Source organism: Erithacus rubecula (assembly GCF_903797595.1).
Source record: "Erithacus rubecula genome assembly, chromosome: 22".
NCBI classification, from domain to species: domain Eukaryota; kingdom Metazoa; phylum Chordata; class Aves; order Passeriformes; family Muscicapidae; genus Erithacus; species Erithacus rubecula.
In genome coordinates, this window is record NC_136674.1 from 5,826,728 (window position 1) to 5,854,716 (window position 27,989).

Here is a 27,989-nt window from a genome sequence, read left to right on the forward strand (position 1 = left end):
CGCCCAAGCTTTGACCGCCCACTCCACCCCCGGCCCCTCACGGCACTCCTGTCCCTTTAATAACCCCCGCCTGGGGCTGTACCATGCGCCGCCGCAGAGGGGGGATACGCACAGCCAGGCGCGCTCGCCGCCTATTGGCGGGCGGCGAGGGCGGAGCGTGTGTCCCCCGCGCGGCCGTGGCCGCGTGGTGCGGTCCGCTGTACGTGCCGGCCGCGCCGGGGCCGCGGGAGCCGCCAGCGCCAGACAGGCCGGGCCGGCGGTGGGTGCGGGGACACGGCAGCGGGGCCGGGCGGCTGAGGAGGGGCGTTCCCGGGGATCCTCTGCGGCTGAAGGGGGGCTGAGCTCCGCCACCGGGGTACTCTCTGCTGGGGAGGGGCGGCGCAGCATCCCCTGGTGGGGTTGGAATGGGATGGGGGCTTTTATTATACTGGGGGGACTGGCTGCGTGTTACTGAGAGGACTGGGGTGCCCTGTATGGCGGGTGAGTGGCCCCGCTGTTACTCGATGCGAATGGATCGCTTTTTGGGGCGCACTGGGATGACCAGAGCCCCCTGTTCGCCGGGAGGTCTGGTGCGAGTGAGCATCCTGTTACTGGGGGATACTGAGATCTTTAGAGATCCTTCTTATTGGAGAGGCCAGGGAGGACTGGGATGACCCCTGTTACCTGGGGAGTGTGCTGTGACTGTCCCCTGTTACTTGGGGATGACCAGAGCTCCCTGTTCTCTGGACAGTCTGATGTGACTGTTACCTAGTAGGAATTGGGATGCCCAGAGCCTGTTTTTTTTTTTGACATGTCTGGTGTTGCTGGGCACCCTGTTACTGGGGAGGGTGGTGTGACCGATGTACGGGGGGCTGGCATGAGTGCCCCCCGTTATTTTGGGGTACCCCTATCATGCCTGTCACCCTGTGTGCTTTGGGGTGGGGGACTGACCAGCACCCCTGGCAGGGTGGGCACCCTGCCCTGCTTTGCTTCTACAGCACCGAAGGGTTGATCAGACTTACCCCATCCCAGGCTGTTGCTGATTAAAAGCCTTTAACGAGCTTAATTTTCTGGCACTTCCCTGCAGAACGTTATTCCCAGCAGTTAATTGACACCTTTGCTGCAGGCTGGGCTGTTTCGCTGTTGCTCCATCTATTTCACTTTATAAACTGCTGGGGTGTGGGAAGGCTGTTTGCTCCTGACTTTTCCATGTGGAGTTTCTTGGAGGAGTGAAATTACTCACCTAGGGAGTGTGCTTGTCAAAGGAAATACTGGGAGCCTCCTGGTTTTGGGAATATTGAGGCTGGAGGGGGTGAAGGTACCTGGAGGATGGTGATGGGAGTCAGTCATCAGCGTGGAATTGGTTCTTGGGGAGTTGTCTGAGTTGCAGGAGTAAGCACTGCTGGTGCAGCTTGGAGTGCTTTGTTCTGCCAGTGAAGCTTGGGTTGATTTTTGGAGTGTCTGAGGAAATGGGAATGCTTAGTGGAATGTGTGCAGAGAAGAGGGATCACTCTCTGATGTGAGTCAAGTGAAATGGGTTTGTGCTTTTTCAGCTCTTTTTAAAAAGTAGAAACATGTATCCGGCTGAGAAGCTGGAAAAGTGCAAGGAAGAAGGAGGCAGGGCTCTGTTTCTGAGTCGTGGAAGTGAATCAGTGGTAGTGTTGGTGGGGACATCCCCTCCACAACAGAACTCTACACTTTGTGTGGGCTGTCGTGAGGAGCTGTGGCATTTCATCATGGTTTTTGCTTAGTGGGGTGCAGTGATGCACACATCCCTTTTGCTACATAGAAAGGAATGGGCTTTCTTCCAATATTTTTGTAATTCTGAGAAATCCTGAGGATCTGTTGCACACACACACACAGAGCAGCTCTCTGATTAATGTGCTGCAAATGAGGAAATAGGTGTTTTGTCTGGGAGGGCTGCTGAGCCAGACCCTTCCTGGGAAACCCAGCATTGTCTCAGTACAGGTTTTTCTTGGGCTGACTGACAGCACTGAAGCTGGGTGTGCATGGCATGGAGTGTGTCGTAGTTTTGCATGTGAATGTGATAGTGCACAAGAACTGTATTTGCAAGATACAGAGCTGCAGCAACAAACACCAGTTGAGTGTTTTCTTCTAATCTCCAAAGCCTTGGAGAGTGAGGTGAAGAGTGGGCAGGAAGGAGGGCGTAGTGTTAATTAGTCCTGCTCTAATTGTGACAGAGAAGAACCTCTTGCTTGTCATCACTTTGCAGTTGCCTCCTGTTCAGTCAGTAATTTCTGGGTTTGTACCTCTTGGACAGCCAAGTGCCTTCTGCAACTTTTATTTTGTTTCTTGCAGAGCAGCTGGAGGAGCTCAGCAACCAAAACTCTGTGAACTGTCCCAAGGGAGACTTTCCCTGCTGCTCACCACCCTCTGTGCTGGAGCTCACAGGCCCCACCAGCTCTTGTTTGCAGACCCATAGGTGCAAGGTAACCCCTTTCTTTTGAGTGTCACAGGTTGTGGAGCATCTCTGGCTGCAGTTGAGTTTGGGGAGGTTGGCTGGTAGAGGGTTCTGGGAGTGATGGTTTCCTTACCTGCAGCAAAAGCAAAGTGTGGAACTGTGTGGCTGAAATCCTGCTTGGTCCTTGCTCTCTTTTTTGCCTGTTGTGATACAGCAAAGTTTGTGTTTGGTCAGTTTTGAGGGACTGGGGAAAAAGCTTCTCTGCTCAGGTCTGTGCTCCTGCCATCTCCTCCCCTGGTATAAAAGAAAATCACCTGCAGTTACCTCTGTGGCCGCTGAACTTTGTTCCTTTGTTCTGTTTCCTGACGTAGACTCTCCTGCCTCTGAAAACACAATTCGTAGAACTTACATAATTTGCTTTCCCAATGTGATCATTTGATCCCAGTGATGAGATTACTTTGTACATGCTATTGTGGAGAGTGAGTCACCAGCCCTGCAGTGACAGGTGCACCTCTGCCAAGATTACTTTTTTTATAGGCTTTGAAATTTCATAGGTCAGAACAAATAATTACAGGCTACTCATAATCTCTTGCTGTTTATCCCCGGGTAAACATTTGAATTTAATTGCATGCTGTTATCACCTATGAAATCCAGAAAGACCACAAGCTATCTCTGGTGCCTTCTGTAGGGCCACAAGTCCAAAGAGTAGCTCAGTTTTATCCATAGTGATAGATTATTTTAGTATTTCTGCTTAGTAATCAGTCTAAGTCCTGCAGTCAAGGAATGGAGGTATTGATTTATTTACCTTCCTTTCTTGCTGGGTGGAGTAGGAGATTGTTAGGTTTGGAGTTAGAGATGGGGTTGGATTTTTCTCCTTGGTAAAATCTGGCTCTGGCAGTGCATGGGAAGTGCTGGGAAGGTTTAGCAACCAGCCTGGGGAGTTGGTAGGTCTGGCTTTGTGGTGCTGGATCTTGCTGTGGTTGTTTGTGAAACACATCAATTGACTCTTTCACGGGTCATTGCTGCATCTCCTCCCTAACTCCAAGCTCTGGAGGAGCAAGTTGATAAAATGCCTGCAAGGATTGTGCAAGTCCTGGTTGTGTAACAGGACTCAATGCATAACTGCTGGAGGTAAGAGGAGCAGCTCCTGTTACAAAGGAACAAAAATCCCCTTTGTCAAGTATCTCCTCTTTGTGTTGATTCTGCTGGGCCACTGGAGAGCTTGGGACCAGCCTTTCAGCCTGTGCCCCTGAGCTGTGTGAGGTCTTGTGGCCTGTGACATGTTTTGGGTATGGAACTGATGTTCTGAGCTCTGCTGTGACCATGGCTGTGTGTGATTGCAAGGAGCTGGGCTGGGATGTGGTCTGTATTTCCCAAATTATTTCAAAAAGGTGAAATCCAGGTCAGATTGCTGACCCATGGCAGAGAGGAAGGTTTTATAGGGTGATTGCACACCCTCCTGATAGGGCAGCCAGAGCAGGACAGCTCTACTGCTGAGTTTCTAAGAGATGCAAGGATGATGCAGCAACACCTCCATCCCCTACAGCAATGTCTGAAAAGCTCTTGCATTCTCAGAGGAAACTGGGCTTATAAATATAAAATGTCCTGTCTCCTTACAAACAGTGCATGGTTCTCTTAAAATAAATAAATAAATCCCCAAAACACACCGTTCCAATCAAAAGTCTTGACAATTCCAAAAACTTTGCAAGATCTGTTTAACCCTGTCCCTCTGGTGCTCTTTCAGCTGTTGGTTTCAAAGGAAACCTCTCAAAGCAGACCAGCGTTGGAGGGTTTTGCTGTTCAAACTTTTCTTGGTGGAAGGGGTCAAAGTCTCTGGCTACTGACCCTATCCACAGGGCTCCTTTCCCAGTGGTGGCTAAAGGCAAAGTCCCAGCCTGTCACACCAGCCCTCCACAAACTCAGGCACAGGGTGAGCAAACAGCCTGTGGGGAGAACAGGAACCTCCAGCAGCACAAGGTGCAGCACTCCAGAAGAGGCTGCTGAAAAAAAATGTCACTTCCCCTGCTGATCTTAGAAAAACATCTTCAGCAGGGGCTGAAGCATGCCAAGTCCATGCCTGCATGGGTTGCTCCTGAGGTTTTGCAGCCTCTGAGCAGTTGTTTGCCTGAGAGGTGCCCATGGAGTTGGCAATAGGGTGGTTCAAAACTCCTGCATACTTGTCCCTGCTGCTGAATATTGGTGCTGGCAAGACACCTGTTCCTCTTCCAGGCAATTTCTGAAGTGTGGTGCTCTGGATTTGTCCCTCACTGGGAGGGGAGGCTGGAGAACAGGGTTGGTTCTGGGGATAAGTTACCTGCCATTCTCAGGTTTTGTTCATCCTGTAATCCTGAACTCCTGTTTGTGCTGGCTCACATTAATCTGTGAAGGAAGGTGCCCAAGTGCCTGAGCTGGGGAGATCTCCTGTGTTTAAAGGTTCTGGTGAAAGGAAGTGTGCAACTTCAGTAATTCTAGCTTGCTTTAAGGTAGCTTGGCAAGTTTGAATTCATTTTTGTGTTGGATAATACCTTAAATCTTTTGGTTCAGTGCACTGGGCTCACTGCACAGCCCCACCTGAACATACTCTTAGCACAGATTTCCTTTCTGCCTCAGTAAATATGTTCTTGTTTTCTTCCTTGCTTTTGCAGCTGCTCTGCTGTCCTTGAATAAGACCCAGGGCCCAGAAAACATGCAAGTGTGACACAGTGGAAGCTTAAATATGCAGTATTTCAAGATCCAGACTGACTGATGCACACTCTGTATCTCCTGTGCCTAAAATAGAAGTTTTGCTGATGTCTGAGTTGGTGTGTCAGGGTCTGGGTAGAAGAGGCCTTTCACAGTGAGAGTGACTTTTGTTTCACAAAAAAAGAAACCAAACAGCTTTTGTGTTCCTTTGCCTGCTTGAGGTGCTGCTGCAGCCAACTCTTCAGTTTGGATTGAGATTTCTGAGCTGGTGGAAGTGTGCAGAAACACTTCCTTGTTTTTGTGTAAGGCTTTGCCACTTTCTACCCTTCTTTATTGAGCTGGTTAATGGGAAGCTGTGGGAAATATGTGGGAAGAAAGTGATAGAGAGGCTCTGGGTGTAGCAATCCTTCACACCCTTGGATGTGTGGTCCAGGGGAGGCTGAAGGGGCAAGGAAAGCTGTGAAATTTCTCACTGTGCCTTCCTTCCCCATGAGCCCAGGGACTCACCTGTGTGATGATTCCCACCAGGCCAAGCAGGGCCATTTATCTGGCCAGCTCAGCATGCTCCTGCTGATGGGAAATGCAATCTCTGTGTGGCAGGGCTGTGGAGAAAAGGCTGATCCAAGGCAATTGTTAAATAACCTGGATCTGAGCTCCTGCTTCCGTGAACTGCTTTTGTTTTGGAAAGGCTGACTTTCCCTGCCAGGTCTCCTTTTACTAAAAAGTAAAAAGAGCTTATTTGAGGCTGGCACAGGCTGATGTAAACAGAATTTCTTAGTCCAACTGTTGCATTTTGAAAAGGAGTAAGAGCTGTGTTTTTGCCCTGAGGGTCTCCAATATCACACACTAACATGCAGCAAGCCCTGGCTGCAGGGGGGTTCAGAGGAGACCAGGCACAGAGCCTGGGCAGGAATGCCACCTCCACCACAGCCCTGCTCCCTCTGCTGCTGCTGCTGCCTCCCCTCCTTCCTCCTGGGCTTGTGCCTGTGGGGCTGCTCTTCCTCACAGCCTCCAGTAACCTGCCTGATGGCATTAGTGGGTGAAAGAGGAAAGCCCTTGGCTGGTCACAAGACTGCATTCCTGCTTCTGGGCAAGCTTCCTTCTGCACTGCTGCTGCTGTGAGGAGTGATGGTGCAGCTTCCTTTTGGTGCTGCCACTCTGTGAGCTCTCCACAAACTTTGCAGACCTGTGAGAGGGCTATCCAGTGATTTTCTTTTTTCCTCCCAGATGTTTCAGTTCTTTAATTTCTATTTACAGTCTTCCTGTTTTGCCATTGTATCCAAAGCTCAGGGTGCAGCTCAGTGCTGTACAAAGAATTGGAGTTTTCACTTGATTTGGTTGCTTATCGTTGATGTGTCTGTTCTGAGGTTGAATTTTGGGGCTGGTGGGAAAAAATTGGTCTCTGATTTAAAACTGGGCTTTTTGAAGGTTTTTTCTCAAGAATGACTCTGCCCCTAATCTGTGTTGTGCCATGGTCAGCACGAGAGAAAGGGCAATCCCTGGGGCAAACAGGATGGGAAGGGAAGTCTGGTCATGCACACCTGCCTCTGCCTTGGGAATTCAGGATGGTCCTTTGGGGTCAGAAAGAGGGATCTGGCAGGTCTGGTGACAGTGGTGACATCCCCAGCCACACAGAGCCCCCAGCACTGGGAATGGTGACAGCTGCACTTCCTCTCTGCTGCCTAGGGCCATGCCTGTGCTGAGTCAGGGACACGAGTGTCACTGTCACATGGCTGCAGGGAGCACCAGTGCTGTCTGTACCAGCAGTGCCCCCCTGTCCCCTGCACTGTGTGGCTGTGCAGGGCTTGCACTTGGAGTCTGAACTGGAGAAAGTTGGTCTGAAGGAGCTTTTTGTGCGTGTGTAGCTGTTTTATGTGCTGTTAGACTTGCATGGATTCCTGTGTATGAGACTCTGGAGAGCAGGTAAGTGTTGCAGGGTGGGCTGGGTGGGCTGGTGGAGAGGGAAGGGGTGCTCCAGAGCTCAGCTTGGCACTGTGATGGCACGGTGAGAAACAAGGGGATCTCCTTCACTGGCTCCAAACCACTACCTGCTGTCCCTGCTGGTGTTGAGCTGAGACAGCCTGGACCTTGCTGATTGCTGGGAAGGCTGCTCTGCCTGCACCCTGCTGACTCCCTTTGAATGGAGCCTGGCTCTGGTGCCAGTGTTGGGCAGAGGGTGAGTGGTGGCACTGCACGTTTGTCACGCAGTTCCTCTGTGGCTCTGTCACCATCGAGTGTTCCTGCACGTATTGCAGAGCTTGCAGCTCCTCTGCTTATCTGCAGCTGTCCAAAGGCTGCTGGTGCCTGGGGAAGCTCTGGGTGTTTTGATCACTGTGGGGGTGCAGCCCCAGTGCCAGGGTTATGCCAGGCAGTGTCTGCAGGGTGTTGGGGATTGTGGGGACCCCTCTCTGGTGTGCTGGGCTGGAGTCAGGGGCTCCTTGGTGCTGCAGCTGGTGCTGGGCATTGATTATCAGAGGTGGGAGCAGTGAGCAGCCCTGGGCTGTGCTTGCTCAGCAGTTTTCCTTCTCCTTCCCCTCTCAGGAGGCTGACTCTGCACATCAGGCTGTGCTGATGGTGGCACAGGGCAGAGTCAAGCAAAGAAATTGGTCACTCATTTTTGGGGCAAGAGTCCCCAGGCTGCAGTCCTGGTCTGGGACTGGGAAGTCCAGCTGAGGTATTTGAAACTCATCACAGATATTACATTTAAAAAAGGTTACTTCAATCTCAAAAGAGACAACTTCCTGCCCAGATTGCCAGTTTAGCTTCAGAGCCAAGGGTTCCACAAGGAGAAGCCTCTCAGCCACATTTTGGGATTATGCTGATGTGTCCCAGGGTGCTTTTGAGGGACATCTGATGCACCATCTCCTGATGCAAGGAAGGAGAAGAAATCTCTTCAGGTTGCTGACCACTTGGCCTTCATCACTCCTGTCTTGTTTGTCATAATACTGTTTCTGTATATATTGAAGTATTTTTAACCCTGTGACTTTACAGCACCTTTAGTCTGTATGGGAATCATGGGGAATTTGGGGATGCCTGGCACTGAGAGTGCTTCCAATCCTTTTTTTTTTTTTTTTTTTCCCCAAGGTGTGTGAGAATGAGGAATACACTTCACTTAATAAGAGGTTGAAATACATCTGTTTGCTAGCACAGAGATGTGCAGAGAAGGTCCCTGATGATTTGAATTATTGTGAGCTGTTATGTATCAAGCAAATTCACACATTCAGGGGCTGAAAAGCTGTTCTAAAACACAACATTGCTTGATTGCAATCTCTCAAAATGTTGTGACTTTTCTGGTGATTTAAATGCTCACATCTTGCAGAGACTGATGGCTTTGCTGTGTGCACAAACAGGGATCCAGGGACTGGAGCCTCCATTAAAAAAAGCCCCAGGGATATGGACATCTTGTCTTACCTTGACTGAAGATATAATAAACACTGTAGGTAAAATGATCATCCTTGAAACTATTTCCAGGGAAAATTTTACTTCTGCATCATAAATTTCCTTTTAAAAACCTAGTGTGATTCTACCAAGGCCCTTCCAGAGAGTGCAGGATTCCCAGGATAGCTAAATTTCAAGTAAGAGTCAGATTTCTTTTCACTGGAAGTTAGTAAAGGACATTTATTTGAAAATTAGTTGCTGTGAACTTCTGGATAATAATTGTCACAGCTAGCTAGGTGAGACTGAGATGAATTGAGGAATAATCTTCCTGTGCTGGGCAAAGTGAGTTCAGTAGTTCCTGAGTTATGACAAACCTTCAAAAAAGAGAAATGGGGCCTAATTTCACATCCTTTGCCTTTCTCTTGCTATATCTAAGCAAATCTTTGCCTGAGGATAAGGGTGGTGAAGGGAAAGCAAAAAGAACAATCTGTAGCTGGGATGTAAAGCTTGAATAACCAAATGTCCAGGAGCAGAGGGAGCCCAGCATCCAAATTAAAGCAGCTCTTGTGCCTTGTTCCATCACTAGACCACGACCACGTTTCCTCCCAGGGTTAGAGGTCAGTGTGGAAACTGTGACTGGAGAGAGCAGAGCAAAGCAGGCTCTGCTCCATGCACCAGAGCCATGAACCTCCTGGAATGTTCCTTCCCTGGCTGTGGGCAGTGAGTGGGTGGCCTGGCTGCAGCTGCAGGGTTCCCTTTGAAGCCCTGGAGAGCTGCAGGTTGGTCAAGGCAGGGAGATAGCACAGCTTCCACCCCCACACCCACCTGGGAGCTGCTGCCTGGGGGTGCCTCTTGCCAAGGTAGCCCTGCCTGGGAGAGCAGACCACCTCTGGAGGTTTGGGAGAGCCAAACCCCCCTGCTCTGGGAGCTGAAGCTCTGCTGCTTTGAGCACAGTGATGAATTTTGGCTGGAGACAAAGCCATCACCTGGCTGAGGAGAGCACAGGCTGGTTCTTGCCCTCATTCTTTGCCCACACAGGACAGCTCATGAATATCCATGTGTGAGCTGTCTGGAGCTGGGAATGGCTGTGGGCCAGGTGCTCTCACCACAGGTGTGTCTGGTTTGGAGGTGGTGACAAGGGGGGCTCCCTGTGCAAGGAGCCTTTGCCAGGGCTCAGCTGCTGCTGGATTTGGTGCTCAGAAGGGACAGAGCTGCAGCTCCTGCCCCAAACCAGCTCAGTGTGCTCTCCATCAGCCTTGTTTTTATTCATGGCTTCCTCTGAGCTTCCCCTGCCTTATGTGCCTTGGGATTTTCAGGGAAAGTGAGTGAAAGGCTGTTCTTAGGATAGTTTTACTGACATGCACATCACTGCTCTGATGAAGGAAATTGTTCACCCTTGTGTAATTTGGGCAATGAAACTGCTGCTGAAAAAACCAACCAACCTTGCAGAGTTGGGGATATTTACTCCTGTCTGTGTCTGGGCACTGATTCCTCCATCTCTTTGCAGAGTTGGGCTGTGCTGTGCACAGGCAGCAGTAGAGGCTCCCTAGGAATCATGGACCACTGGCCCTCAGGGCTTCATTGTCCTGAGATGTAATGAACAGCTCAAGTGATGAGTGAGATGGCAAGCACCAAGTGAAATGAAGGATTGCCTGCTAGATTTTGACTGAGATTGGCTGAAATCCTACAGGTCAGGGGACAGAGGGGAAGAGCTTGTAATTAAAATTTCTGAGCTTTCATCAGGAATAAAAGCAATAAACCAGGAACATTTTTCCCCCAGCATATTCCCCTGGTGCTGGTTGCCAGTCCAGCTCCTTGGTGGTTTACTGGAACTGGACAAGGAGGAGGAGAGGGATCCCCCTGGGAGCTGTGCCTTTTTGGCAACCAAGTTGTGGAGGCTTTGACAGTTTAGTCTACAGCTGTACAGGAGTAACATCCAGCTCTTGCTTGGCTCCAAGATCCAGCAATGGAAAGTCTGTTTGCAAGGAGGGAGGACAGGGTGACCTGCCTGATAGAGAGGAATGTGCAATTTGCTTGTCTACAGTCACATCACTCCTATTTTTCTTCCAACACCCTGCTTTGGTATCTTCTGTGGGAACCTAACAGAAAGCTTTGCAGTGGTGGTTTAATGTAGTTAATTGCCAAGTTCTCCACCAAATGAAACTTCCTGTGGGGTTGAGCACTAATTGGGTTGCCAAAGTACCCACCCAGGGTTGCTGCCAGGTGACTGTGGACTTTTCCCTGTGTTCCACAGGGTGCTTTTTACTGCTGGTGCCCTGTGGCACAGGGCTGTGTGTTGTCTGGAGCTGGACTTCTCCTGTGGGGGTAACAACAAGGGGTTGACCTTTGCTGGAGGTTGTACCTGGTCTCCCTCATTAGTGCTCCCTAAGCATCACCTTCCCTTTTCTTCCCAGCTCCTGAATGTATTAGCATAATCTTCAACTTCAGTCACTTCTGTTTCTCAGCCATGGCATTTATCCTTCCCCTCCTTTGACAGCACCACGACTCTGAGTCACTTTTCTGGGTGTAAGTTCAAATATCTGTGGTCTCCTGGGTTGGCAGGATGCCCAAGCACAAGGAGAGAGTCACTTTGCCCTTCCAAATCAAGTTTTGAGTTAATTATTTGTTTACTTGGACAGAATGCGTCCTTGAATGTAGGGAAGATAATCTTGCCATGTGGATTAGGGTCAGAGGAATTCAAGCTTTGGCACAGCAGTGGGAGGGAGGGATGGATGGGTGGCTCCCAGGGGAAGGACAGGGCAATAGGGCTGCTTGGGTATTTGAGGGCTGGGTGTTCATCCTGTGTTATCACAGACTCTGGGCATCTTTGTGGGCAAGTCCCAAATCACTTAAACTCTGCCTTGGTAAGTGTAAAGGAGTAATTCAAGGAGGTGGAAGTTGAAGTGGAGGAGATCATGGAGGGGACTGGGAAACCAAAGGCCCAGGAAGAGATGGATAGTAAATCCAATCTGCAGTGGAGTAAATCAGAAGTGTTTATCATGTGTGTTGTGGGGATGCTCACAGGAGGTGGTGCCACAGTCCTGCTCTGTGGTTTATCAGCTCAGCAGTGGGGCCAGGGCATCCTGTCACCTTGTGGGAAGGGGGAGGAAGGCCCAGATCTCTGGGGTGATTGGAGGAGTGGGATCATCCCTCAGTAACAGCACTGGGGCTCTGTAAGGGCTTTAGTGAAGGCTGGCCATGGGTCCCTGCTGAGCTGGGGTGTCAGTAGGGGCTTGGTTTGGCCCCTTGGCTGGAGTGTGGGGCTGCTCTGATGCTGCTGGCAGAGGGAAAGCAGAAATGCTTCAGCTGGATCAGCATGGATGCAACAGGAAGGGAAAGGCTTGGTGGGACACCTTGGGGTGCAGAAGAACCTTGCAGAGTTTTGATGCAAGGCCTTTATCCAAAGAGCTGTTGGGCAGCTTTGTTCTCCTAAGGCTGAGTGCAAAACAAAAACCATTTCTGGCTGTCCTTTAATGCTCATTGGTTTTCCTTGCTCACAGTGCCTCTGACTGCCATGGGGGAGCCCAGCATGGACCCAACCATGTCTGCTGACAGCACTGCACAGCAGGACTCTCTCTTCAGCATGACAGATGTGTTCCTCATCTCCCTCATCACTGGACTTTTTACCTACTGGTTCTTCTTCCGCAAGAAAAAGGAGGAAGTGCCTGACCTCCCCAAAATGCAGACAGTGTAAGTAACAACTCTCAGGCACCACTGGAGCTTTTCTCTCTTGCTTGTGGTGGGTTCTGGGAGGCTCAGCTGGGTTGTGGGAGGGCAGTGAGGAGGGGTTTCTCTGCTCTCAGATGCTGAGAGTTGTGCTCTCAATGCAGAAACCCCAGTGGAAGAGGCAGGCTGCAGTTCTGCCTTACCCCACCGTGTGGCCCAAATTGGGAATTGGCCTTTCCTGAGCAAGGCAGGGAAGCCTCTGGCTGTACTTCAGAACTCTTTAAGATTTCATTCTCAGTGTTTTCTGGTAAGAGTCACATTAATCTGGAGAAAGGTGGACTTGCTCCTAAACAGGTATCCTATTGGAGATTTTATCTGCCCTTGGCTATGAAGGAAAGGAATAGTCTTGGAGAGCTGGGAGATAGTTCCTGGGATCAGCTGCTTGGCAGCTCCTGTAAAACTTGATTGGCTTTAGATGCCAGGTTACCACAGCAGTGGGAGACTGGATTTGGAGAGGGAGAGCTGTGTTCCACCCTGTCCCTCTGCAAAGGGCTTGGAGCCAGGAAGGAGCCATGCAGTGCATTTTGCTCCTTGTCTCAGTCACATTCCAAACTTAACATCAGTTTTCTGCTGGGCTTTTGAGCTCATTCTTTGTTTCTGGTGTTGCAGGAGGTTGGAAAGTACATTTTCTGGCTGGGAGGATTTTAAAGGGCAGCAGTGTCCTTGGCTGTGGTGCCTTGTGCAGATGGGTGCACACATGGCTGGCAGCAGCCCAGCTGCCTGTGCCTGCCCAGCCTTACCTTGGGAATGTGTTCTGTTGCATTGCTGGGGTGCATTCCCTCCCATGCCTTGAAACAGAATGCCTGCCAGCCAGGGCTGTGTGTCTCAGTGCATCTGGTGCCTCTGGAGATTGTAAGAGTGGCTCTGCTGCAGCAGAGCTGAGCTGGCTGGGGAAAGGGCACTATGCATCTGAAATTGGATCCTGGCAGGGCACAGCCTGGGCTCCTGTGCTCCCTGTCCTTGTCCTGGATTCCACCTGCAGCCCATCATGCTCTTCCACAGGCTGGGGTGACCTTGCAGAGAAGCTTTCACTTCTGGTTGTGTGTTACCACCTTGTTCTGCTGCAGGGCCTCAGCCCCTGGGCTTCCATCCCAGGCTGGCTGCAGGTCCTGGCTCTGAGCTGCCTCACAGGCACTTTGTTTCCTCTGTGGGGTCTGTGCTGCTTTCTCTGTCCCTGTGAGCAGTGGCTGGGAGGGAGCAGCTGCTCCTTGTGGGAGATGTGGAACAGCAGCACCTCCAGAGAGGTGAGGTTGTTCTGCAAGTTGTCTGACACAACTGCACTTTGGAAAAGTGTCAGCCAGGAAGGTGCAGACTGAGAGGAGGCTGTGAAGGTTTTTTTTCTCTGTACCCTGCTGCAGCCCTGCTGTGATCATTGTATCAAGCTGGTCAGAGGGCAGTGTGACCCTAAAAGCCAAGGCTGTTTCTGGGGGCACATCCATCCTTCAGGCCAGAGACAGTGACTTCCTGCAGCTCTTGCAGTGGGATTTTATTGGTGAGCCTTGGGTTTCCTTCCCTCCTGTAATCCCTGAATCTGGGGTGGAGTTTCCTTTCTGATGAACAAACAAATCAGGATCACACTGTCATCCTCTGCCTGTGGCTGGCTGGATGTGGCAGGTGGGCCCCTGGGCAGGCAGGGAGGCCTCCATGGGGCTGTCTCTGGCTGAAGTGGTGAGCCTTGACCTTTAGAGGGGTTGCATTTCTGCAGCTCTGCCAAAGTGTCCTGAACTGCTTTATCTGATGGCATTGGGTGATGGTTTTTGTTGTGTCACTTTGGACCCCAGCTTCAACCTTGGAATACTGGAGGATAGAGGTGCTGAATAACAACTCAGACACACCACAATGGCTTCTGCTTTAGGGATTTGTTTGCAATGCTGAAGAGTGCAAGTAGCATCTCTGACCTAAACACAGCATCCAGCACCTCAATGCCCTCCTGGGGTTTTTGGGAGCAGCACACCTTCATAAAACCATGTTAGCTCAGCTGGCTGCCAAGGAAATGCCATTGTTGTTACTGCCCTTGATTGTGGAAGAGCAGATGCATGGTTGGGATGCTCTGCTCTGGATGGCAGCTGGGCTGGGCTCTCTCTGCCTGGGAATCACCATGATTTTGCCCCAGCAATGCATCTCCAGGTTCAGCCACAGTTCAGAGAGGGATCAGGCTGCTGATCTTCACCCTTAAGCCAAGTGAAGCTGTTTTCCTGCCCAAAGTGGCCACAGAAGGGACAGAACCCAGCACATGCAGTGGTTTCCCATATATGAGGTGTCCCATACCTGTGACGTGTAAAACGTGTGTGGGCCAGGCTGGGATCCCACTGACTGAGCATTGCTTGTGTTTTGGCCATTTTCAGCCTTAATTAAAACCACCAGAGCAGCCCTTCCTGCAGCCTGCTCTGCAGATGTCATTAGGGAGAGCAGCTTGGGATCGCCACGCAGCCACGGCCACCACGGCCATGGCTGGGGAGTGCAGGAATTCAGTGTTGTGCTTTGGCTGCTCCTCTTCTGCAAGTTTCTCCATCACTGATTTCTTTCCCTTCTGCTGTCCCCACTCTGCAGACAGTCATCCTGGGGAGATGCAGATGGGACAGCCTTTGGTATGCTGAGTGTCACCCTCTCCCTTCTCCCCCCTCTTTAACATTGTTTGGGACAGAACCTGGCTTATCTCTATTCTGCAGCTATGCAGAAATCCATTCCCTTGTATTTGTAGGGCTTCCTGTGGCAGGAATTGCTCCAAGTGCTTAGCCTGATTAGCTCTCTGCTGCCTGTGTGTGAAAGAGAGAGACCATCTCTAATTTAATTTAATAGGATCCTGAGGAAAACAAACTCCTTTGAGCTGCCTCCGTAATGGCACTGCCATAGTTACCCAAAGCATTGCTCACGCAGTGTCTGGAATCGTTTCATTCAGCTACAGCATCAAGTTTTTTTTTTTTCCTTTTTTTTTTTCATAAAAGAATATATATAAAAGCAGCTGTGATATAAACAGTTTCCAAGGGAACGAGGCTGGGGGAGGGTTTTGTGTCCCGTGCCCTGCTCCGTGCGATGGGAGAGGGACGTGTGCTGCTGAGGATCCTGGGAGGTTTCATTCTCCACTCCTAATTCCTTTCTGCCACTGCTGCCAGATGTTGCAGTTTCTCAGGACTGCACAGAGCCACTCAGTAACTTGCAGAGCCCCACCAGGAGGAGCAGAGTGGACGGCACCACTCCTGCTATGACCCGTGCAGGGACCTTTGTGCCGGCTCTCTTCTGCTCAACAAAAGGCTGACGCTGGTTTGAGCGCCCAGGAGGAGCAGAATGGGAAGGCCTGTGTGTGTGTGGCTCCAGAGCTAAGCTAGAGCCATCCCCCACAGCTCCCCTTGCACACACACACTGCCTGGACTCTTTGTCTGCCTGCTCCCTGCCCTGCCATGGGCTGTGTGTACTCAGCTCCACGGGAAGAGCCGGCTGTGGCCAGGTGAGTTACTCTGCCTGATGGGCTGGGGGATCCTTCCAGCTCCAAAGCTGGGTGCAGTGGGTGCCTCCTCCCTCTGCAGCAGGAGGATGGGCTGGGGGATCCTTCCAGCTCCAAAGCTGGGAGCAGTGGGTGCCTCCTCCCTCTGCAGCAGGAGGAGAAGGAAGGGGAGAGGCTCTGCTTGGAAGCTGCTCCAGGGGAGACCCTGCTGTCGCTGCTGGGTTTGTGCTGCGTCCTCACTTCTGGATGTGTCTGTGCATTCAGCAGGAAAGCCACAGGAACAGGAGCTTTCTGAAGGTGTTCAGTGAGACAGACTTTGGTATTGTTGCTGAGCTGCTGGGAGCTGCCTCCCCTGTCCTTTCTTTCTCCTGAAACCAAAGTGATAGCCCTGGGTGCTGCTTGCACTGTGGAGTGGGAGAGCTGTACAGGCTACAGAACTGACTCTGACAAAGGGGTTAATCCCCTTCCCTCCACCCAGTGCTTCTTCCAGTGCTTGTAGCTGCTACCCTGAGCTGTCTAAGCTGTAAGAGCAGTCCTTGCTGAGGACAAACTTACCCTTCCAAGTTTCCCTAGCAGAGTAGGGAAAATGAATGTAGTTTCTGCCTTTGGTGCCTGTGTGTTTTTGCTGCTCAGTTTTTCAGGCCACCCTGATGAAGCAGGAGTTGTGTAGCCTTTTTTCCAAAGCCAGGCTCATTATTTCTTCTGTATCTGAGCCACAGCCTGTTCTCCAGCACTCACTTCAGTGCAGGGTTGCCTCCTTTGAAAACGGACGAGCTCCATGTGCTGCTCCCTTTTTTCTTCCAGAAGGAGCTTGTTGAAAGAATCTAAAAACTTTTTTTTTCTCCTCCTTTAAAAGCATTTTGTTTAGTAGTTAACCCAACAGTTGTTTTAATTGGATCTCGTTTGCAGAGGGCAGGAATTAAACAAGTTCACCAAGGAGCCAAAAACTGAGAGCTGTGTCCTGAGAACTCTCCTGAGCCCCTGTTCTGGCTGCAGCGTGGGCAGGGCTGGGGCTGCTCCCTTGAGCTATTTGTGATATCCCAGTTCCCAACAGGGGACACATAACAACATGAGGGGGCTGTTAACTGCTGAGGGAGCCCAGCAGGGCAGTGAAGCAGCTCTCTTGGGAGCATGGCTGCCTTGGGGAGCTTTTTGTGGTCAGTTTTGCTTGTCCTTTGTGTGTGCTTTGTCTTTGGTGTGAGACTTGGTGCTCAGAGCTGTCAGGCCCAGCTCTGGAGCTCATTGATCCCTTTGGGTAGCCAGGGGTGCTCGAAGGGATGTTTTATAAGCATCCCCCACCCCACTGCTCTGGTGTGTGTGCTCTCCACAAATGTCTCAGCACACCCTCAGGATCCCTCCCTCCGGGCTGCAGAGTTGAGGAAACTTAGCAAGCTCTTCACATTCTTGTATGGGCTGGAGCCAAAACCATTTTTTTTTTTGCCTGGAGGCATCTCTCTTCCCACAGGAGACCTGGTCTTGCATTCTTCCATTGTGGAACAGGAGTGGGTCCCAGGTTCATCTTCTCTGCTATCAAAGTTTTGGTGGGGAGGACAGCAAGGGAGCTCCTGGCCTTGCCTGCTCTGAGAAGCTCCCAGCACCTAATCTGGCTGTAGCTGTGGTCACTTCTGCTTGTGAGGCTGCCAGGGTCCCCAGGGCTGGGCTGTTTTCACCCTGTGACACTGAAAATCCAAAGATGTGCTAAGAATAGCAAAGCTCTTCTGGCTCCCTCCCTAACAGGGCAGCCACAGCAGTGTGAATCCCCACATCCATGTTTCTGGCTCTGCTGGGGTTTGTTCCCCTGCCAAACTAGGGAAAGCCACGTCCATTCAATCATGCAAATGTTCTGTGCATGTTCCCATCCATCCTGGAAATGGGAACTTGGCATGGAATGAGCTCCACAGGGCTCTCCAGCTCTGGGGCTCATGTCTGGCGTGCAGTTTTGAGGTTGAAACAGTTGATTTTAGCCCTGTTTGACTTCAGGTTTGGGGGATATGCCCTGGAGAGCATGGCTCAGGACTGATCCTGCCTGCCCATGGTGGTGTGGGCAGCAGGGAGTTCTCCATTCTCTTCTTTCAGACCATGCCTTGGCCCCTGAGGCTTGTCTGGAGATCTGCTCCTGTGGGATCCTTTAACTGCTCAGCTGTGAAACCTCTCAGAGCAGCTGATAAAGGTTTCCTGGTGGGCAGGGCTGAGTGCCTGGGCTTTTCCTGTGGAAGGATTCACTGATGAAGGTCAGGCAGGAGCTCAGCTTTTCCCCTCTGCTCCAAGTCCTTGCTTCATGGTTGTGTGCAGAAGCCCTGTGGTTGAGCAATGGCCATCCCTGTGACAGGATGAGTAACAGTGGTCACTGGAGATTCACACTCTTTTGGGCAGCATTCCTGAGGCCTGGAGGCCACTTTTCCCCCCACTTGCTTATGCCTGACCTTAAAAATGAATGTGCTCATCTGAAAAGAGGTTCCTCTTGTCTTTCAGAGCAGCTCCAGTGAGGGACAGCAGCTTCATTGAGAAGATGAAGAAGACGGTAAGCTGCTTGTTCTGCCTCCCAAGGGATGTTGGAAGAGGGGGGAGCTCATGTCAATCCCAGTTTCCTCTGGAAACTGTCAGCAGAAGGAGCTGGTTTGGATACAGACACATGCCTGCTGCAGAGAGCATCCAGAGGAAGGCTGTGTGAGCAGCCAGGAATAACTCTTTGAGTCTGTGCCTGAGAGTTGTTCTTAGAGAAGAAACTAAAGTGAAAATTCGGTGGTGGAAAAAAATAATGTAATATGAGATCAAAGTCAGGAGGGAAATGGCACAGACTTTGAAGTCATTGGCTGGCAGTTGTTTATCTGTGTGGTTGGTTCCCAAGCTGGCTGGCTGTGGAATGGGAATTGTTGTACACAGAACTGTCAGTTTTTGACTCTGCTGGTCTGGACACAAGAGGAAGCAGAGGAAGAAGCAAGGGCTGGATGCATTTTCCTTTTGACTTCAAAGTAGCTGGCTTGCAGCAGAGCAGGAGCTCTGGTGCTTAGGCACTTGCCAGAGCCTTTGGCAAGTTCTGCATTCTCATCCAGGGTGTTCCCTGTTTCCAGGAGTCTGCTACAGCCTCAAAGCTGAAATAAATCTGGAAGGTTTATTCTTTGCTTTGGGTTTTAGTCTGACCTGAGTCTCCCCTCTGAGAGTGGCAAGAGTCATGTTCTCATTAACAGCTCAGCCTTGAGTTTTCTGCCAAACCCTTGGAGTCCTACACAAGCACAAACTCCCGGTTGCCTTTAGGTTGCAGTCTAGGATTCGTGATCTCAGGCATTTCCTTTGTCTGTGCTTCATCCATGCATTTGCCAAATGACTAATCACCATGTAAAAGGGATTTTTCTCTTTCTGCAGGGCAGAAATATAGTGGTTTTCTATGGCTCCCAGACGGGCACTGCAGAGGAGTTTGCCAATCGCCTCTCCAAAGACGCCCATCGCTATGGCCTGCGGGGCATGGCAGCAGATCCAGAGGAGTATGACCTGGTAATTTAGCCCTGAGCAGCCTTGGGATACTAACAACCTTTCACTGCCCCCTAAAAAAATCCACTGACCCTGGCCAAGGGACAGTTGTGTCATTTAGGGGAGAAAAGATCAGCCTGGGAGATGCAGATACGGGCTCGGTCCTTGCCACTCTGCATTCTCTTGGTCCTTTAAGGCCTTGTGTGGAAAATCTCATTGCTTTTCTGGTGGGGTAGAAATCCTGACTTGAAATCCAGTGAGGGTGGTTGCCTTTATTTTCCCTGCCATTTTGGGTGGGTTTGACCTTTCCCAGCCCCTTCTGTAAACACGCTGTGGGAATAGGAATTACCCAACAGCCACGGTGTGGGATCCTTGAAGATTCCTCCTTTCCTCTGCTTGCAGTCGGACCTGAGTCGCCTCTCTGAGATTGACAAGTCCTTGGCTGTGTTCTGCATGGCCACCTATGGAGAGGGGGATCCTACAGACAATGCCCAGGATTTCTATGACTGGCTGCAGGAGGCTGATGCTGACCTGTCGGGTCTGCGCTTTGCAGTAAGTGCCCCTATTGAAGTTTTTGGGTTGCATTTGGGCAGGAAGACCCAGAGCCCTCCAGAGTGGCTTTGGGAAAGGCCCAACATGATGTCTGTGTCTTGTATATCTTGTCAGGGATGAGGTCTCTGCTGTTTTCCTGCCCAGGCTTTGTGGACACTTGCAAATGTACATCTGGAAGCTTTAAATGCAAATGTCAGAGTTCTCTCTCCACTCCCTAAGTCATGAGGGTTTCCTGGTATAAACAGCCCCAAACAGCCCTGCAGGCACTGAATAAAAGTCTGTAAATGAGCTACAGGCTGCTGCTGCTCTTCAGAAGCTAATTGAGCAGCCTGGGGCCAGATCTTCTCTTACCAATTAAATCACTTGGAGGAGTGTGTAGCTCTCTTCCTGTGCTGAGCTGAATAACTGGCTGAGAAACAACCACCCCACCTAAACCCCAGCCAAATTCCTTAGGCAGCATAATATTGCAAATGAGAATAAAATCCAGTGGTGGAGATGTGAGGCTGCTCTGTGTGAAGCAGTGAGCAAACATTTACTGTGTGGTTTGTGGGAGGCAAAGGCCAGCAATGGTTCTCCAGCCAATCCAGGTTCTCACTGGTCCCACAAGGAGATGTTCAGGAGCTCTTGGAAGTGCATCCAGGCTCAGGGGAGATGCTGGTGCCTCCTGACCACCCACTCTCCAGCAGCAGATTCTTACTGGAGAGCTGCTGGGGGAGCTGGGAGAGGTCTCACTGTTTTTCTTCTGCATCCTTTGTGGGGTGATATCAGGCCAGAGGGTGTCAAATGAATGGGGAAAATTCACCTTCTGCTTCTCTGTGCTCATGAGTGTTCCCTTCCAGGTCTTTGGGCTGGGGAACAAGACTTATGAGCACTTCAATGCCATGGGGAAGTACGTGGACAAGAGACTGGAGGAACTGGGAGCCCAGCGCATCTTTGAGCTGGGGCTGGGAGATGATGATGGCAAGTGAGTGCCTGGGGCTGAGGGGCTGAAAGCACCTTGGAAAGGACCTTAGCAGGGAATTGGCTCCACTACCAAGGCAGAAATAAACTCCACTGGGCTGGTTGTTGGGGTTGACATGTTTGTCTGCTGTGTCTCCCACAGTCAACTCCCTGTGCACAGGGAGTATCCTAAGGGATCCTGTGTCTGGGAAATCCCACATTTAAATGCCTGTGGGTACAACTGAAGCAGCTTTACAGCCTTCTCTACCTTTGCCCTGCTGCAGCCTGTGTGGATAAACTCACCCATCCCTGTGAAGCAGGCAGCCTAATTTCCTTGGGAGGTGTTTATGGTGGGAGGCAGCAATTTTCCAACTCAGACAATGATATTTTCTTTTTGTTTTTTTACCTTTCTCTGTGTTCACATAAGCACCTTGGGACATGACATCAGCCTGTGGCTCTACCTCTAAGATCTGCAGGGCCTTGTGGGTGGGATATGCCAGGTCTGGAAGGCTTTAAGCCTGGAAAAATAAACAGTGCCAGGTGGAATCATGACCTTTTAGGAAGATCACCTCATGCCAGGAGTGGACAATGTGGAGCTGAGTTTTTTAAAGACTGAGCCTAAATAACAAAAGTCTTCCTTGGCAGAGCTGGGGAAGGGAGGGGTGTCTGGTGTAGCAACAGTTCCCACTCTGTGCTCTGCAGCCCCTTTCCTGGTGATCTGTGGGCATGTGGAGGTACCAAAGGTTCCTGGGTCTAAGGCAAGTGCCTTTTTCCACAGTGATGGGAGCAGGACCATAGGGATCTCAGGTGGCTCCTCTGGGAATGGGGCTGGGTTACTGACTCTCTCTTCTGTCCTGGATAGCCTGGAAGAAGACTTCATCACCTGGAGAGAGCAGTTCTGGCCAGCAGTGTGTGAGCACTTTGGGGTGGAGGCTACAGGAGAAGAGTCCAGGTGAGTTTGGGAGCAGCTCCTGTTGAGTGTCAGAGACTGGCCACCTCTGACTGGTGGCTGTGCCATCAGCCCTGGGATGCTGGTCCCTCTCCTCTGCACTGCCCCCCTTTGAAGTATAGCAGGGAGTGAGGCTGTTTGGCCTGAGCCTGTCCTGTTGTGAGTCTGAGCCCAGCTGTGGATTCCTGTTGTGAGTGGGGAGATGATGGGTTTGGTTCCTTTGGGGCTGGTTGTGAGGCTCCAGGGAGGCTGAGGGTTCCCCTTGCTTTGGGCTTTCTGCAGAGTCTGCCTGGTCCCTCATGTCTTGAGAGGGGCAGAGGGGTGGAATTTGCATTCTTGAGCTGCAGCAAATCCAGCAAAGGAGATGGTGGTTCCAGCTCTACCTTGTGGGTTCCAGTTTGACTTTTTTCTCTTCCTTCCCCCTCCAGCATCCGGCAGTACGAGCTGGTGGTGCACACAGATGTGAACATGAGCAAGGTCTACACGGGGGAGATGGGCCGGCTCAAGAGCTACGAGAACCAGAAGCCGTGAGTGCCAACCCCGGGCAGGGTGGGCACGGGGCAGGTCTGCCTGGGGGCTCCTTGATGTTTCCAACATCACATGCAGTGCCATTCCTGCAGCACAGAAGGTCTCTGCCTGAGATAAATCAGCTCAGATCTCCATTGGGACTCTGAGATTCCCCAATTAATAAGTCATTTGTGGTGAGGAGATGGCTGTGGACACATTGCTGTTTGGCTGGTACATCCACAGCTCTGTCCTGAGCCTTTCCTTGCCTGCAGTGGCCAGTGCATGATGGCTGCTGGCAATGTTGCTGTGGGGAGATGAGCTTTAAACATTAATTACAGCCTGAAACATTTCTTTGAGATGTGACAGTCCCTCCAGTCCAGTTCTCTGTTATGTGTCCTTAATGGGACAGAAGCTGTTGACTGCTGGGCTGTCTGAGAAGGAGAAGGATCTGTTTTCTGTGCCAGTGTGGGGAGCAGCAGGATCATTATTTGGTTTGTGCTGTGGTGCAGTGTGCTTTGGAACAGGAACCAAATCCTGGGTGTCTGCTCTGGAGTCAGAGGGGACATGCCTGCACACAAGGAGCTCCATGAGCCTGCAGGAGAGAATCCCAGAGCAGCCCTGTCTTTCCTTGCAGCCCGTTTGATGCCAAGAACCCCTTCCTGGCCCAGGTCACGGAGAACCGCAAGCTGAACGAGGGTGGAGAGCGGCACCTGATGCACCTGGAGCTGGATATCTCCAATTCCAAAATCAGGTACTGCCCTGGGAGAGACTGCTCCTCTCTTTTGTCAGGAGCAAGGAACAAGGATGTGGCACCAGCCTCATCCAGCACTTCAGAAGGGAACCTTAGTCCTTAACACTGCTTTGGGTCCATCCCACATCCCTGTCCTACCTGAGCAGTCCCATTGGAGGAATTCTGTAAAAGTCACTCAATAAATGAGAGGGCAGATGAGCAGTGAGAGAAGGGAGAACCTGTATTTGCCTGGTTTAGGTGTACAAGCATAGGGGGAATAAAACCCTGTTCTTAAAACCCTGTCACTGGCTTAAATTCCTTAAATGTTAGGAAGTCCTGAATCCAGTTGGCTTAACATAACTGCAGAGGTTTTGAGGAGGTGCTTTGAGGAGCTTCTGGGGATGGTCAGGAAGTGGTGCAGGTGTTCCATGTGCTCTCCTGCTGCTCTGTTTAAGGTATGAGTCTGGGGACCACGTGGCTGTGTACCCAGCCAACGACTCCTCCCTGGTGAACCAGATTGGGGAGATCCTGGGCACGGACCTGGACACTGTCATGTCCCTAAACAACTTGGATGGTGAGTATGGATGACCCCTGAGGGTCAGCAGTTCTCCTTCAATTGTGGCATCTGTTCTTCACCCTCAGATCCCATGGGGCACTTCCAGATATCCCACAGCCCCTCTCAGTGTTGTGCTGTTTTAGCAGGGTCTCAGAACCTGCTTGCTGAGATTAGCTGTAGTGGGTCAATTGTGAAATGTGCTTAGTGAGTCCATTCAACAACTAATTATGTAACAGCACACTCCTAATTATGGAGTATCAGCCCATCAGAGCATCCTTCAGCAGCCCCAGAGCTCCTCAGAGCCCTGAGTGTGTGAGATTCAGTCCTGGGAGGAGGCACAGGCCTGGGGACTGAACTGCCAGCAGGGAGCACTGGTGCTGATCCAAAGAGCTCTTCCTGGGTAGCATTCCCAGCAGAGCCAGCCTCTGGCAGGAGGGAGATGGCATATGCTGCCCATCACAGTCCTGGAGCAGCACAGCCAGACCTGAGGCTGCAGATGTGCTGGCCCAGAAGCCTGAGGGAGCTCCTGGTTTCTAGAGAGGGAGTGGATTTAATGCTTTGCTGGAGCCTGTGGCCCCCTGTGCAGGGTCCTGTGCTGTCATTCCTGTCCCTTAGGGACCTCTTAAGGCTGAACAGAATGGCTCCAGCCTTGACTGCAGGCGTAGCTGTATGTGGCTGACAGAGCCTAAGGACACTTTTGAGGTCAGATCTGATGGAGGTGTAAATGCCTGAGGCCAAATGAGCCATGGAGGGCAGCCCCCTGCTCAGCCTGGGGGTTTGCTGGGCTGTGCACACACATCTCAGGGCAGTGAGCCTCTTGGGGAGCACAGGGTCTATTTTTTGCTGCTAAACTGTCAAGCAGCATCTGTGAAACACAAAATGGGTTACTGGGAGATGGAGCTGCCTGGGAGGGGAGGAGATTCAGTGTAGGGCAGGGGCTCTGACCCACAGGCTGATCTCTCTGCTGTCTCATGCAGCCGGCACAAAACCTCTCAACACAACAGCACCAGAGTGGATGATTTGTAATTTTTCTTCCTCTCCTCACTTCTGCAGAGGAATCCAACAAGAAGCATCCCTTCCCCTGCCCCACATCCTACCGGACAGCCCTGACCTACTACCTGGACATCACCAACCCCCCTCGCACCAACGTGCTGTACGAGCTGGCGCAGTACGCCACAGACGCGGCCGAGCAGGAGCACCTCCGCAAAATGGCCTCGTCTGCTGCCGAGGGCAAGGTGGGAGCACTGCCTTCCCTCCCTGGCTGGGCTGGGCTGGGGGATCCCCAGAGGCACCCAGAGCCCCCAGGGGGTGTTTGTGGGGAGAGGTTGTGATGGCCGTGCTGTCCTCGCCTGCAGGCGCTGTACCTGAGCTGGGTGGTGGAGGCGCGCAGGAACATCCTGGCCATCCTGCAGGACATGCCCTCCCTGCGCCCCCCCATCGACCACCTGTGCGAGCTGCTGCCCCGCCTGCAGGCCCGATACTACTCCATCGCCTCCTCCTCCAAGGTGGGTGTGGTTCCAGCAGGGAGTGTGCCTGTGGAGGGGCCGCTGGACCTGGGGAGCTTCTGGGCTGATTCAGTGATCTCCATGCATGGAGTTATCCCAGCTTCCCACAGGGTTTGTGCAGAGTCCCACACTGCAGCCGGCTGTGCCCTGATGCTACCACACTCTCTGGAGCCCTGCTCCTCTTTGCTTGTTTGCCTGGCAAGGTGACATTTCAGGGGCTGGTCAAAAGTCACTCTTGGCAACCTCCAGGGAAGCTCAGTGGTCCTGTGATGAGGACAAGGCAATAGCTCCATGAGGAGCACGCAGGGAGGAATTTTTTGCTGCTAAACTGTCAAGCAGCATCTGTGAAACACAAAATGGGCTACTGGGAGATGGAGCTGCCTGGGGAGGGAGCAGATTCAGTGTGGAGCTGGGGCTGCTCTCTCCTCCCTGAAGCCCACTCTGCTCTCTCCAGCCCTCACATCCCAGTGTTACCATGAGTTAAACCTCTCCCCATTCTGAGCACAGGGAAGCAGTGTGGGCTTGCTGGGGCTCCTTCTTTGCCTGGCTCCAGCTCCTCCTCCCTGCAGGTTCATCCCAACTCCATCCACATCTGTGCCGTGACCGTGGAGTACGAGACCAAGACGGGCCGGCTGAACAAAGGGGTGGCCACCAACTGGCTGAGGAGCAAGGTGCCCGAGCGGGGCGGGAGCGGCTCCCCGGTGCCCGAGCGGGGCGGGAGCGGCTCCCCGGTGCCCGAGTGGGGCGGGAGCGGCTCCCCGGTGCCCGAGCGGGGCGGGAGCGGCTCCCTGGTGCCCATGTACGTGCGCAAGTCGCAGTTCCGGCTGCCCTTCAAGCCCAGCACGCCCGTCATCATGATCGGGCCGGGCACCGGCGTCGCCCCCTTCATGGGCTTCATCCAGGAGAGGGCCTGGCTCAAGCAGCAGGGTGAGTGCCCAGCAGGGCTCTGTGGGGCCAGTTGGTGCCTCCAGAGCAGCTTTGCTGCTTCTGTTGCTGGTGGGCCAGGGTGAGCAGAGATGAGTGGGTTTGTCCTTCTCTTGGTTACAGAGGATGTTTGGGGGTGGACAGACCTGGGGCGCTTCTCTGACCTCTGCCACCACCACACCTACAAGTAGCCACAGGTCACTCAGACTCGATTCTAAAGCTTCTGGCCACACCTGGGAATCAGTCCTGAGCTTCCCCTTGTAACCAGAAACCATCATGCAAGCCTGGGGTGGGGCAGAGCGTGGGGTTGGAGGGGTGCTGGGGATGTCAAGGGGAGGCTGGCAGGGGACAGGGCTGAGGCTGATGGCTGCTGTGTGACCCTGCAGGCAAAGAGGTGGGTGAGACAGTGCTGTACTATGGCTGCCGCCACGAGCGCGAGGACTACCTGTACCGGGAGGAGCTGGCCCGCTTCCACAAGGAGGGAGTCCTCACCCAGCTCCACGTGGCCTTCTCCAGGGACCAGGCTGAGAAGGTACCACACTGTTCCCCTGCCCCTTGTTCCTGCTGCCCACCATCACCCCCATGGCACCCAGCACTTCCCTGTGTCCCAAAGCCATGGGCCCAGCATTGCCCTCCCTAAAATGTGGTGTGGGGCTCTGCTCCTCTCTCCTCACCCCCACCATGTATCCTGCCAGGTTTATGTCCAGCACTTACTGAAGAAGAACAAGGAGAACATCTGGAAGCTGGTTAACGAGGGGATGGCTCACATCTATGTGTGTGGGTAGGTGTGGGGACAGCATGGGGATTTGCGGGCAATGTTGCTATTCCCAGGAAAGGGAGTGTGACTCAGTTTCCCCAGCCGTGCACTACAAGTCCTGGGAGGGTTCTGGTGTGCAGGGCTGGGGGTGAGCATACCCCGTGTGTGTAGGGTGGGATGAGCACACCCCGTGTGTGCAGGGTGAGGATGGTGAGCACAGCTGTGTGTGCAGGGTGAGGATGGTGAGCACAGCTGTGTGTGCAGGCTGGGGGTGAGCACAGCTGTGTGTGCAGGGTGAGGATGGTGAGCACACCCCGTGTGTGCAGGGTGGGGGTCAGCACACCCCGTGTGTGCAGGGTGGGGGTCAGCACACCCCGTGTGTGCAGGCTGGGGGTCAGCACACCCCATGTGTGCAGGCTGGGGGTGCAGGGCTCTGTGGCTGGGCTGTGCTGTCTCACTCCCTCCCCTTTGCAGGGATGCCCGGAACATGGCCCGGGATGTGCAGAACACCTTCTACGAGATCGTGTCTGAGTTTGGCAGCATGAGCCAGCCCCAGGCCGTGGACTATGTAAAGAAACTGATGACAAAGGGCCGCTACTCGCTGGATGTGTGGAGCTAGAGCAGGGCTGGGGGGAGAACAGGCCCCAGGCTGGGCCAGGAGCTGCAAGTGCCTGCTGCCCACTGCTGCTGTGGGTGATGGGGTCAGCCCCATGCTGGCTACCCCAGTGTCACTCCCAACCCTTCCTGGGCCTCAGCAGCCCCTCGGGGCAGGCTGTGCAGCCAGGGGGTGGAAGGGGTTGGGAGGGGCAGGGGGGTAGCTCAGGCTGCTGTCCAGGAGCTGCCATCAGCACCTCGGGGTGCACCCAGCATTTGCCTTGAGGGACATCAGGGACACGGCCACTGTGGGGCAGGAGGGCCAGGGAGTGCTGCCCTGAACATGAGCTGTTGCCTTATTCCTGGGCTGGAGCCTTTCCTGTCTGCAGGGACAGCAGAGGGGCTGTGCTGGGGCTTTGCCTCCCTCCTGCCACCCCTGTTTGCCCATCTCTGGGATGTGGGGCTGGCAGCTGCCTCTAGGCACAGAGCTGTCCCATGGCCCCACCAGCATCTCCTGCTCCATCTCTGCTGCCCACCCTGGCTCCAGCACCAGCAGGAAGCTCCTCTCCTCTGGAATACAGGAGGCAATGGGGTCTCAGCCCACAGGGGCCCTGCTTACTCCCCTGAGCCCAGCCCCTCCCTCACACCGTGAACGGTCATTTTTTAAATACTGTTTTTATTTTGAACATCTTTGTGATTTAAGCATGGGAAAAAAAGAAAAAAAAAAAGCCAACAAAACTCCCAGACTTTTAGGCTGTCCAATGATTGTAAATTATTTAAATACATTTGCCCTTGGAATAAAAATACTGTGTCTGGAGTTTGCTTCCTGCATTCTCCCTGCTCAGCCAGAGGGAAGGAGGCAGGAGCAATGGATGATAA

At 52.4% G+C, this 27,989-nt stretch overlaps 1 protein-coding gene across 5 annotated transcripts; it reads left to right on the top strand.

The window, feature by feature from the left end:
* Positions 1–136: 136 nt before the first annotated feature.
* POR (cytochrome p450 oxidoreductase) lies at positions 137–27,927 on the top strand. Of its 5 annotated transcripts, none has more exons than XM_079325232.1 (17): positions 137–259; positions 2,304–2,429; positions 11,962–12,151; positions 18,102–18,150; positions 18,993–19,121; positions 19,500–19,649; positions 20,489–20,613; positions 21,451–21,540; positions 21,966–22,064; positions 22,679–22,795; positions 23,230–23,348; positions 24,384–24,565; positions 24,686–24,835; positions 25,405–25,762; positions 26,146–26,291; positions 26,455–26,540; positions 26,991–27,927. In XM_079325232.1, exons 3-17 carry the CDS (start codon positions 11,976–11,978, stop codon positions 27,133–27,135), a joined length of 2,121 nt encoding a protein of 706 aa, XP_079181358.1. In that variant the 5' UTR covers positions 137–259; positions 2,304–2,429; positions 11,962–11,975; the 3' UTR covers positions 27,136–27,927. The 5 variants fall into 5 exon arrangements, 4 of the variants coding, with proteins under 4 accessions (XP_079181358.1, XP_079181360.1, XP_079181357.1 ...); XM_079325234.1 differs by having other exon boundaries at positions 139–259; positions 2,299–2,429; XM_079325231.1 differs by having other exon boundaries at positions 208–355; positions 2,299–2,429.
* The last annotated feature ends 62 nt before the right edge of the window (positions 27,928–27,989 follow it).